At 51.7% G+C, this 12,153-nt stretch overlaps 2 protein-coding genes across 3 annotated transcripts; one reads left to right on the plus strand and one right to left on the minus strand.

Moving 5' to 3' along the window:
• Nucleotides 1-1,823: 1,823 nt before the first annotated feature.
• hspe1 (heat shock 10 protein 1) lies at nt 1,824-4,780 on the minus strand. Its single transcript, XM_066687334.1, has 4 exons — nt 4,648-4,780; nt 2,424-2,579; nt 2,179-2,268; nt 1,824-2,052 (listed from the first exon to the last, which is right to left on the minus strand). The coding sequence occupies exons 1-4, from the start codon at nt 4,648-4,650 to the stop codon at nt 2,002-2,004; spliced, it is 300 nt and encodes a 99-aa protein (XP_066543431.1). The 5' UTR covers nt 4,651-4,780; the 3' UTR covers nt 1,824-2,001.
• On the plus strand, nt 3,905-11,109 carry hspd1 (heat shock 60 protein 1). Of its 2 annotated transcripts, none has more exons than XM_066687331.1 (11): nt 3,905-4,137; nt 7,310-7,485; nt 7,612-7,947; nt 8,064-8,159; nt 8,321-8,414; nt 8,724-8,892; nt 9,122-9,221; nt 9,307-9,552; nt 9,693-9,867; nt 9,963-10,141; nt 10,258-11,109. In XM_066687331.1, exons 1-11 carry the CDS (start codon nt 3,939-3,941, stop codon nt 10,408-10,410), a joined length of 1,923 nt encoding a protein of 640 aa, XP_066543428.1. In that variant the 5' UTR covers nt 3,905-3,938; the 3' UTR covers nt 10,411-11,109. The 2 variants fall into 2 exon arrangements, with proteins under 2 accessions (XP_066543428.1, XP_066543429.1); XM_066687332.1 differs by lacking the exon at nt 3,905-4,137 and adding an exon at nt 5,219-5,365.
• Nucleotides 11,110-12,153: the final 1,044 nt, after the last annotated feature.

Here is a 12,153-nt window from a genome sequence, read left to right on the forward strand (position 1 = left end):
TAATGACACTATGGGAGGAACAGAACTGGATGAAGTAACGCATGAGAAAGACCTAGGAGTCTACGTGGACTCCTCACTTTCTCCATCCAAGCAATGTGGGGAAGCAATAAAAAAGGCAAACACGATGCTGGGGTATATTGTCAAAAGTGTAGAGTTGAGATCAAGGGCAGTGATGTTCAGACTGTACAATGCACTAGTTAGAGCTCATCTGGATACTGTGCACAGTTCTGGGCTCCACACTTCAAGAAAGATATCGCTGCTCTAGAGGCAGTTCAGAGGAGAGCAACCAGACTTATTCCAGGTCTGAAGGGAAAGTCCTACTGAGAGACTGAGGGACTGAACCTTTTCACCCTGGAACAGAGGAGACTACGTGGGGACTTGATCCAAGTCTTCAAAATCATGAAAGGCATCGACCACATCAAACCAGAGGAGCTTTTCCAGATCAGCAGGGACACACGCACCCGGGACACAAATGGAAATTGGGCTTCAAGGCAGAAAACAGGAGACACTTCTTCACACAGAGAGGCGTCACAATCTGAACAAACTCCCCAGCGATGTGGCTGAAGAGACAATTTGGGAACATTCAAAAACAGACTGGATAGGATCCTTGATCACTTAGTTATTAATGGACACCAAACGAGCACGATGGGGCGAATGGGCTCCTCTCGGTTGGACACTCTCTCATGTTCTTATGTAATGCATGAAAAAGAAACGTGACACATTATAAACAGACCACCTTCAGTGTACACTGTACTGCAGTCTACCAGGTGGAGAGAGATTCTGCCTGCGTGACAGTAATCAATATTATAGATGGCTCATTGGTTCATCAATAACTCAGAGTTGCTGCAAGTCACTCCATGTTTCCAGCCTCCGCCGGTTTCAATGCCCGGGTCTGCTTGTGAAGTCTTACAGGGCTGTTTTCATAGATTAAACAGACTAACTAGTGATATTTTATGTAGAGTAGTGGATTTTCTGCATATTGTTCGGTATTACATTTGAACTGGTATTTTGTGATGGATAGAGAGCTATTAATCGTACTGCTTAAAACAATCCAACACAAAACTTGGAGCACTGTCTCATTGTCTCACTACCCGTCTGCGGCAATACCGTCTCTCGTTTCGGATGGTCAGATTCACAGCACCTGCTGGGGACGGAGGAGAGACTTAACTCCTTGCTGTGGTGTAGCGGCGGAGAGCCCCCCACACAGAGAAACGTCCAGAGTGGAGGGACACCCCCGCTCCCACCCTCCCCACAGAAAAGACTCTGAAACATCACCATCTGACCATGAAAAGGGCGACTTCCTGGCTCTTCCCATTCCATGTAAGCAACTGGGTAGAATAATGACCTGTCTGGAAAGCCTGAACTTCATAAGACTTTGCTCTGATGTATGTGACTGGCTCGAGAGAAATCTACCCCCTATCACAGCCCCAGTCTGGGTTTCCCCTATACGAGAGAACAAAGTCTCACTTTATAGATTGAAAACTCAAACTGCTGACAGAGGAGGAATTCAAAGGGCTTGGCTGGGGAGGGAAGTCCAGTCCCCCAAGAGGCACATTTGGACAAGAGTGGTCACTTGTATAATATCACTGATAGATAGCAATCAAACTAGTAGTAGTACCATGTAATGTAGTTTATAAGTAATATGCATCAGGAATAGTATGTCAAATTGAGTATGTTAGTAGCAGGGATGTTCAGTTTAGTATGTCAGTTAGAAGTATATGTTTTGACTGCGAACGGATCATATATGTTCACATGTGATCTGATCTAAATGCATCCCTGAACTGACTAAGATCTTTGAGTGCAAATAACACACCTGACAAGACTCAGAATCACACCCTATCCCAGGGTTCAATAGTCAATTTTATTATTATGACAAAAGAAAATTAGTATTTACATTTGAATGAAATAGAAAAAACAGAACGCAATACAAATACAACACAGAGCTCCTCCTCCTCCTCGCTCTTGATGGTGGAATGGGACAGCTGGTCACGAGCGAGGGCTTCACTCCACGTATTTTCCCAGGATATCCCCATCGCGGAACAGGAAGTACTCCTGAGAGGAAACAAAGACAAATCAAATGAGACCCCATCGGACAGAAGGGAAGTGCAGGGCGTGCTGGCGTTGCAGGGGTTTAATTCCGACGTCGGTGGCTGCGCGTGTCCGAGTTCTGGGGCGTACCTTGTCATCCAGCGACACTTTCGTTCCTCCGTATTCGGGCAGCAGGACCTTCTCTCCCACCTTGACACAGACCGGCTGCAGATTGCCGTCCTAAAACAGAGAGAGACACGTCAGCCTTTTTACTCGTCTGTCCGTATTCAGCTTGGACTACTCTTGCCATTTCCCCACAGCTATCCCTGGAACACAACAGTAATCCACAAGAGCGTGGGTGTGAATACACCCCCCCACACACATACACCCCTCACCTTGTTCACATTGCCAGGCCCCACTGCCACCACCATGGCCTGCAGCACTTTGCCCTGGGATTTCTCCGGCAGCATGATCCCACCCTTGGTCACCGTCTCTGCGGCGAACCTCTCCACCAGGACACGGTCGAACATCGGGAGGAACTTTCTGAACGCCTGGCGAGAGAGGGAGGGAGGGAGGAGATACAAATATTTAACAACTAAGTCCGTTGTGGGCAACCTTGCGGGTTTTACAGGCCTCTCGAAATACCAACGCACACACTTTCAGTCATGTCCTTTTCCACTGCAGGTTCCTGTAATTGATCCCACCAAACCCAGAGTGGAAACCATTAGGAAAACGCAGAGAAGAGGATCGGTACACAGCACTGAAACACAACTCTCCCGCGGGACAGGGGTTAACCCGCTTTAAGGATCTGCGGCTCGTTAATCCAGGAATAGCTTGTGACTGGAGACAATGCAAGCTCTCTTAACGGCCATGGAGGAGAAACTGGTAACAAATTAACAGATGGGTGTGTATTAAACATGGCAAGATTGAAATAAACATGGTTAGCCCAAAACTGTGACCCATCAACAGAAATAAGTTAATTGGTTAAATAAAAATGGTTATTTACGCATAATCTAAATGAAAATAAACCCATTCAGATGTTGCAACGAGCAGCGGTGTGTGGGATGAGGGAATGGGGGCTGGGAGGAGGTGACCTTGTGTGAAGGACAACTCAAGGGCACGGGGAGGCCTCGTCTGGTTCCAGTCTGTCAGGATTCTGTGAATGATTGTCATCTCTACAGAGGACACGGCACCCTGACCCCATGCCAGACAGAGAGAGAGAGAGAGAGAGAGAGAGAGAGAAAGAACACCCTCCTCCCATCCATCAGGCCCGGGATTCGAACAGCCTTCCTCTGTGTGCCATTTTAGACTTTTCCACACACTTGCACAATGGAACCACCGAGGCAGCCAGAGCCCCCTCCCCCATGAAGACCACCTACAGCTCAGTCAAGGGCAGCAGTAAAAGCTCCTGGTGTGATTACAGCCACTTTAAAAACCACTTTAGATTATTAAATGAAAAATAAACTCAATGCCTCAATTTCAAATCAATGTAGTATTCCCATCTTAAAATATATCGCAGTATTTAAATCAACTGTGGCTGGAATATTAGATCCGTAATAAGAGCACCACTTGGAGGTAAGTGGTGTGGTAAGCGATGCATGTGCAGAAAGATAATCATCTTTAATTGAAATCAGACGAATGGGCAAGAAAGAAGCGATGGTCTTGTGCAGGCGTAGCTAGTTCCAGATCTCTTTAATAAATCGGACTTCAAGATGATTTTTTCAGATGAATCCAGCAGGCAATAAACCTAAGCAGATGTAAGGGCATAATCCCTCTTTGTGCACATCAAACCCCGCAATGGTCCAGCGCAGTACTGCAGTCACACGCTTACTTATTAAAAAAGACCAGACGCGCCCCGGCAGTGCTGCAGCGACAGGCCGGTGCTACAATGTGTCAGGTTGCGTGCGGACATGCGTGACGTCACAGACACCGTCACAGCTACCGTAACTCCCGGCCGAGCGCACGTCTCTAGCGCACTGCGTGGCCACGCTGCAGCTGGAGCCCAAACTCAGGCTGGATGTCGGAGTCGGAGTCGGGGCCTCGGGGCCTCAATAGCGGCCAGAGAACCAGCCTTTACAGACGCGCCCGTCACTAGTGGACAGACGGAAGGTAATGGTATACTATAAACCAGACTACATTTTCTAATAAATACGGATTTTTTTATACAAGAAATACAAGTGCAACATGTTAGATACATCAACTCCAGTCACAATGGAACAGCTTAAACCCGTATCAATCACGCTGCCGGTCAAGGGTTTGGGCGATTAGCGTCACAATGACCTTCATCCCCGACACAGCGGCTCTTCTCAGGGAGACGGCGACCTTTGCGGCCGCACCGCTGCGCCACATGGAGGCTCTCCCCTCGGCCGTGCATGCTTTCAAACGGGCTGCCGACCCAACATGCGTGTCTTCTGCCGCTGTTGCTCGTCCAGCGCTGCCGCAGTGTGTGGAGACTAGACGCCTGTCCTGCTCGCATGTCTAGAAGCACATCGTCAAACGCAGGCGAGAGCTCATACAGCCCCCATCCCCATGCCCATGCCCATGCCCATGCCCATGCCCATGCCCATGCCAGTCCCCGCTGTGTGTCTTTGCATGCTTGCGTGCGGCGGGGTGTCTCACCATGCTGCTCTCTGTGCGTCTGCTGCCTGCTGTGCCGCAAAACTGACCCTCTCGCTCCGCTCCTCACCACGTGAAGAAAGAATCGCGGTCGCTGGTGCGCATGCGCGACCTGGAAACCACCCCCCTCCCCCCACGTCTCCCGTGCACCTGGATCGAGGGTTCTAGAACCTTCGCAGTGTTCCAAAGCCCCTTCTCAGAACTGCCCCCCCCAGAATGAAAAGCACGGACCAGGCGGGGAAATAATACACGCTGGCCGACGAATACATTTATTTTGCGGGTGTCTGGGTCTAAAATGTGCTTTTCCACGATTGCGTCCATCTTACACAATCTTCACCTTTGACCCCTCGAACTTGTTCCTCTTCCTCCAATGGCGTTTGGGAAGTTTCTGGAATGGAAGCACCCGGGAACCAGCATTGCGCACTAATAATGAGAGATTAATAGTTGTGACGACCTCTCCGCGCTGTCGGCGACTGTGGGGTCGGGTGGGGGTCTAAGACCGGCGGCGCTGCCCCCGTGAAGGGCTCGGAGACCCCCGTCTGAGGGGAATAAGGCGCTCGAGTATGGGGTTATACATGTTGCGGGGCGGGCCGGCGAGTTACCCGGATGCAGAAGGCCATGTGCGGCGCAGTGAGGCAGATCTCAGCGCAGCGCCTCACTCCTCCTGCCAGCGCCGAGCCGAGAGCATCTCTCCTGCCTGACCTGCTCCCACGACCGCACAGTGAGTACCGGGCCGCGTTTTTACTGCCGTGTACAGATGTGCACATCTCGGACGGAGCCCTTGCCCGGGTCCGGCGCTGCGGCGGCGGGGCTGCTGTCCCGCACATGCTCGGGTCGTGCTGCTCATTAGTGTCCTGAGTTAATGCCCGCTTCTTAGTTCATTAGCTGCATCATTAGGCTTTGATGGCTGGATGTGCATGTTATCTGGTAGGCGCTGGACTTGGGTCCTCTCTCTCGACGGCAGTGTGTCTGCTGTGTGATTGTGCTGAAGACGAGCAGGGGAGAAACTGGCTTGTTACCCGGGGCAGGTACACGCTTAAGCGGGGTCGGTGACCGAATGGCTGACTGGTTCTCGCTGTTGCCGTCATAGTGGTTAAACCAGGTTTACTGTGCAAATACATGACGCTACCATTAGATTTTTTTGTCAGTTATACACTGTTTTATACTGATGATCAAATGCGTAATTGGTTTCACCCTGAACCCCATATCCCATTGCATTGATCCGTATGAATGAGGGTGTTTTTAATCTACAGCCACACTTTATCTGGGTGTAGTGTGTGATATCGTCAGTGAATGCACATGCTGTGACCGTGAGGACAGCGGTACACCTCCGATGTCTGCTCGGGTCTGCGCTCCTCCGCCAATGGGATCGGGGGATTCCGCAGATCTGCGCAGACGTGCTTAAGTCTGTTCTAGCGGGTTGCGTGCGGCGCCGTCTGTGACCTTGTGACGTGTGACCCCGGCGCACACGTGGGCCGCGCAGGCGCCGCGCTGCTGCTGCGATTCAGTATTGCTTTCGCCGTGCAAGGTGTTGATTTTGTTGCGGAATTGATTTGCATTCTAGTTTTCTCAGTTTGGCTCGCTGTGCATGCTAAGGTCCGCTGGCTTTGGGAATAAAACGTGTAGCACAGTACCGCCCCCCGCCCGCGCTACACTTATCATTTCTCTGTTGAATTGAAGAGCAGAGCAGGGCGGGTGGGCCGAGTCAAGGTTACCGCAAGAGGGCCTGCTTTCCTTTTGCATCATTGTTGCCCCTCTGGTTATCGCATTCAATGTATTTTTATTTGAGACTTTTGTTACTGTTTTAGGACAATCTTTTTGTAAAGTGGGAAGATTAATTGGTGCAGAGGTCGTCTCTTTGTGTTTGAATGGAGGGGGGGATTAAACTGACGCAAGACCATTGCAAACCCGAGGGGAGTATCTTTTGGGTTTTGTTCCAATAGAAGCTCACAATTACTAAATGTCATTATTTATCCGGGTTGATTTATGTAAAACTTTATTTTTATAGCCACTACCTTACAATTGGTTGATTTAGTCAAAACATTGAACCCACAGAACATTCCAGAGTCTGGAGAGAGAAGTGTTCAGTAATCCAGTTAATTGTTTAATTAGACCAATTAAGCAGCCAAGAGCTGGAAATAAATGCACCCCCTAGACTGGAGTCTGACACCCCGAAATAGGATTTAGTACTGACGCACACAATCCTATTTCTTTCTGTGAGCCCTCCACAGTGTTTAGCTCTTCTGAGCCCAGTTTCCATTATGTGGAGAGAGTTATAGTACAGCTCCATAATGACAAAACACCAGCAAATTGGACCCCCCGCCCGTGTTTTGTAGGGTGATAAAATAAGCACATTAGGTGCTCGGTGACATATAAAGATTGATCAACCCTGGGTTTGTGTCCTGGCAATTATTCACAGGCAAGCGCCAGGGTAAACTTTTAAACCTCACAACTAATAGATAACCAAGCCTGCTGTGCGTGAGTTGAGAGGTGGTGACACTCGGGCTAAATTGCAGTGGGAGGCGGGTCCACGGGGTGGATGTTGTCATCTTGTAAGTTCTGTGGTTCTCTGTACAACCCCCCCCCCCCCCCACACACACACACACACACACACACACACACACTGAAGTGACAGCTGACTGACGCTCGGCTCTTCCCTTTGCAGGAATGCTCCGCTTGCCCAGTGTGATGAGACAGGTGCGGCCAGTGTGCCGAGCACTGGCCCCCCAGCTGACCCGCGGCTACGCCAAGGAAGTGAAGTTCGGGGCGGATGCCCGGGCCCTCATGCTGCAGGGGGTGGACCTGCTGGCTGACGCCGTCGCTGTCACAATGGGACCCAAGGTAGGGGGCAGCGGAGTGTGTGAGGCTGTGTCTGGATTGTGTAAGACTAGTGGTAGACCAGTCCTGAGTGTCTTTGTGAGAGTGAGCAGCTGCAGATCTGTAACTCTTACCCGTTTGTGTGTCCAGGGTCGCACAGTCATCATCGAGCAGAGCTGGGGCAGCCCAAAGGTCACCAAGGACGGTGTGACGGTGGCCAAGAGCATTGACCTGAAGGACAAGTACAAGAACATCGGCGCAAGGCTGGTGCAAGACGTGGCCAACAACACTAACGAGGAGGCCGGCGACGGCACCACCACCGCCACCGTGCTGGCACGTGCCATCGCCAAGGAGGGCTTCGACACCATCAGCAAGGGGGCCAACCCTGTGGAGATCCGCCGTGGCGTCATGCTGGCCGTGGAGACGGTCATCAGTGAGCTCAAGAAGCTGTCCAAGCCCGTCACCACGCCCGAGGAGATCGCACAGGTAATGCGACGACAGACGGGGAGGCAGGGCTCTGTCATCGCGACACGTAAAGACCAAACCTGAAGCGTGTTTTCAGCAGTGCTCACAACTTCTCTCTCTCCCTCTCTGTTCTCCAGGTGGCTACCATCTCTGCCAATGGTGACAGCGAGATTGGTAACATCATCTCTGACGCCATGAAGAAAGTGGGTCGCAAGGGCGTCATCACAGTCAAGGTAGGGCAACAGGAAGCGGCAGAGAAAGTTTTGGGGTCCCAGAGCAGGTGGGGCCTCTGTCTTGGCACTGTTCTGTTGTCTCATTGTGAGTGTTTTTGTCAGGCTTGTATAAGCTTGTCGTGCCAGGAGAGCTCTGCTGAAGTTCTCCTTTCTTTCCCCAGGATGGGAAAACCCTGCACGACGAGCTGGAGATCATCGAGGGGATGAAGTTCGACCGTGGCTACATCTCCCCCTACTTCATCAACACTACCAAAGGTGTGTGGGCTGGGCTGGGCAATCTGGAACATGGTTAAGTTCCTCTCTTCATTCACCCCCCTTTCCCCCAATGTGACTGTCCATTCATGCCATCCCTTCCTCCCTCTCTCATCCCAATGTTCTCCATTTCTTCTGTCCTCTCCTTCTCCAGATGCATCATTGCTGTCCTGCATTTCTCACTCCTGTTGTCCTTCTGCTCCCTCTGTTTATTCCTAACAGGTGCACGTCTTTCTCTGTGTCCGTACTGTGTTCTCTCTCCACGCTGCTGCTCGATGGCTTTCCATCTGACTGTTCCCCCTCTCTCTGTAGGTCAGAAGTGCGAGTTCCAGGACGCCTACCTGCTCCTGAGCGAGAAGAAGATCTCCAGTGTGCAGTCCATCGTGCCGGCGCTTGAGATCGCCAACCAGCATCGCAAGCCGCTGGTCATCGTGGCCGAGGATGTGGACGGGGAGGCCCTCAGCACGCTGGTGCTCAACAGGTTGGTCTGTCGGCCTTTGAGACGTCAAGTCAGACGTCTCTCTATGTCGGTCTCTCCGCACTAATCTTCTGTCACGCTTTTGCATCTCAACGTTTGTCCTCTGTCTCTGCTGGCGGCCGAGTTCTCAAGTCTGCCTCACTGCTGATGCTGGCAAAGGGGGAGCAAGCTGCTGCTCAGTGTCTGTTTGGTGGCTTGCCCCTCAAGTCTGCTCTCTCTCTCTTCCCCTCAGGCTGAAGGTGGGGCTGCAGGTGGTAGCAGTGAAGGCCCCAGGCTTTGGAGACAACCGCAAGAACCAGATGCAGGACATGGCCGTAGCCACTGGTGGCACTGTGAGTACCTTTGTGGATTTTACCATCTCTCTCTCTGACTCCTGTATGTAAGAACCTGTGCGTGAACCCACCTCCCTCTGTCCAGGTGTTCGGGGATGAGGTGGTGGGATTGGCTCTGGAGGACATCCAGGCCCATGACTTCGGGAAGGTGGGCGAGGTGACCGTGACGAAGGACGACACCATGCTGCTCAAGGGCCGGGGCGACAAGGCGGCCATCGAGAAGCGTGTGCTGGAGATCGTGGAGCAGCTGGAGGCGACCACCAGCGACTACGAGAAGGAGAAGCTGAACGAGAGGCTGGCCAGGCTCTCCGACGGGGTGGCCGTGCTCAAGGTCAGGGAGAGGGGGAGGATAGTGTGTGTTTCGGTGGGGCAGGAGTGACAAAGTGGTTCTGAAGCTGTGTGGGCAGTAGTGAGTGTGATGGGCAGAACGGGTTTGTGACTGCCTGTCCATCTCTCGTCTGCGGGATTCAGGTCGGAGGCACGAGCGATGTGGAGGTGAATGAGAAGAAGGACCGAGTGACCGACGCCCTGAACGCCACGCGGGCGGCGGTGGAGGAGGGCATCGTGCCGGGCGGCGGCTGCGCTCTGCTGCGCTGCATCCCCGCTCTCGACACCATCAAGGCCATTAACGCCGACCAGAAGATCGGTGAGTAAAGACTCCTCCTCTCTCCCCGTGCGGCTCGGTGCGGCGTTCTCGGTTCTCTGGCCTGTCGGTTTCTAACCCTCTCGCTACCCTTCCAGGCATCGATATCATCCGGCGCTCCCTGCGTATCCCGGCCATGACGATTGCGAAGAATGCTGGGGTGGAGGGCTCCCTGGTGGTGGAGAAGATCCTGCAGAGCGGTGCCGAGATCGGCTACGATGCCATGCAGGGGGAGTACGTTGACATGGTGGAGAAGGGCATCATCGACCCTACCAAGGTACTGCGTCTCCACCCTGCGCTGTGTGCCGGGACACGCGTCTGTTCAGTACATCTGTGGCTGTGATACGATCCCTGTATTGCCGTGTGGTGACTCCTCCTCCTCTCCCCTTACAGGTGGTCCGCACAGCCCTGCTGGACGCGGCCGGAGTGGCATCCCTGCTCTCCACCGCGGAGGCCGTCGTCACCGAGATACCCAAGGAGGAGAAGGAGCCGGCAATGGGCGGAGGCATGGGTGGCATGGGGGGGATGGGTGGCGGCATGTTCTAAACTGTCCCGCCTCGCACTCTCCACGATTGTGCATCTGGACTTAATGCCAGAGGTGGGGAGGGACTGGGGTAGGCAGGCGGTGGGGTGGGGTGGGGTGGGAAGTCTGAACTCAAACCCTGCCGCTCCCTCCCCCTCCCTCCTCATATGAAACTCAGTGGCCATGAGTTTGCTGGAGAACTATACCATATTCTGCACATCCTCCCCTCCCACCCAATATCCACCATGTCCAGAACCCGTCTCTCACACCCTCCCAGGAAGAGCCCGGTCTGCAGCCCCTCTGCCACCCGCTGTAGGACCTGGGAGTCGGCCGACTGCCTCTCGAACTTGGACTGAAGATCTGCCGTAACTACCCGTCACACCCAGAGCCCGTTTACAACCGACTCACCTCTCCATTTCACGCAGAACGACTCGCCGTGGAAGTCTCTTTCGCCCCCCCGAGGGAATTTCGCTGTCTATACTGTTGAGGGGGAGGCTGGGACTTGGACCAGCAGGGGGTGGGTGTTTACTGTCCTCTGGTGGTCAGATCCTGAAATAAGTGTCTGTCAGACTCCCCTCTGCTGCAGTCTGGTTACTCTCCTCTATCTGAATGATTTTGTCTGTGTATATAAGTCTTGTAATTGTCTAACATATCCCAACATTTTTGTTTTTGGTACTTACAATTCTCGGTGTGAGAATCCATTAAATTGCTCTTCCAAAACACCCTGCTGTACGCCTGCATGTATGCTTTGTACCGTCCCCTCCATCACTGGTTCACGGGACCAGTTTCTGTCCGTGTCTACACAGCGTCATACTGCGTGAAGCCTGGGGATTTACCTACACGTGCGGTGTCCACTGCAGTGCACTTTACACCTCTCCTGGCTGGGTTTGATTTGGCCTGCTTGAACTGGAAAGACTCCCATTGCATAGTTTAAGCAGATCCATGCTTAACACCAGTACGTGGAGGTGGCAGGTGGTCTCTGGGGCGGTGTTTGGGTGGGTTTTGGGGCAGTGGAGGTCTCAAACACTGGGTCTGGAGGGTAGCAGTGTTCTCTGAGGTTGGTTCTGTCCCAACTATAAGTTACTCACTTGGGCCGATTTAAGCAGAAGACCCGAGGGGGTGAATACTTCTCTCCAGGTTGGAAATTAATCTATTTTAAACCTCTTTAAAGCCATTTACACTGTTAAGACACCTAGGTTAATGAAGTAAGAGCTCCAGCTGGAACCAAAAGTAGGAGAATGGTTCTGAGATCCGACACCCGACGGCAGAACTTTTTTTCTTGGGCGGGGGGAAGGGGTGGATGTCAGTTACTTAACATCTTCAGAATGGTGATTTTTTTTTTTTTTTTCTCATTGCAAAGCAGTAGCTTTGATTACTAAATGTTTTTTTTGTACAATGTAGTCATTAATTGTAAGTTTTTATTTAATAAAATCAAATATTCTTCAACAGAGTCCATGTAGTTCAATGAGCCTGGGCTTGTTTTTAGCAGATTGTGATAAATGTAAGGTAGACCTAGAAGGAAAATACTTACAAATTCATCTTAACATCTATTCCTCTCCACTACAACCTATATTCATATCTTATGATTCAAGGTGCACAGATGGAAAATAATCAATACATTGCTATTTATAGATACAACAGTCACACGTATTGAGTATAAACTGAAGGTACCCACCTACACACTGACTACAATTGTGTAAAGTATTTTGGGGAAAATCTGTTAACTTGCAAATAATTAAATGGGTTATCTAAATGCACTGAAGAGT

The sequence above is a fragment of the Amia ocellicauda genome, chromosome 16, assembly GCF_036373705.1.
Source record: "Amia ocellicauda isolate fAmiCal2 chromosome 16, fAmiCal2.hap1, whole genome shotgun sequence".
NCBI classification, from domain to species: domain Eukaryota; kingdom Metazoa; phylum Chordata; class Actinopteri; order Amiiformes; family Amiidae; genus Amia; species Amia ocellicauda.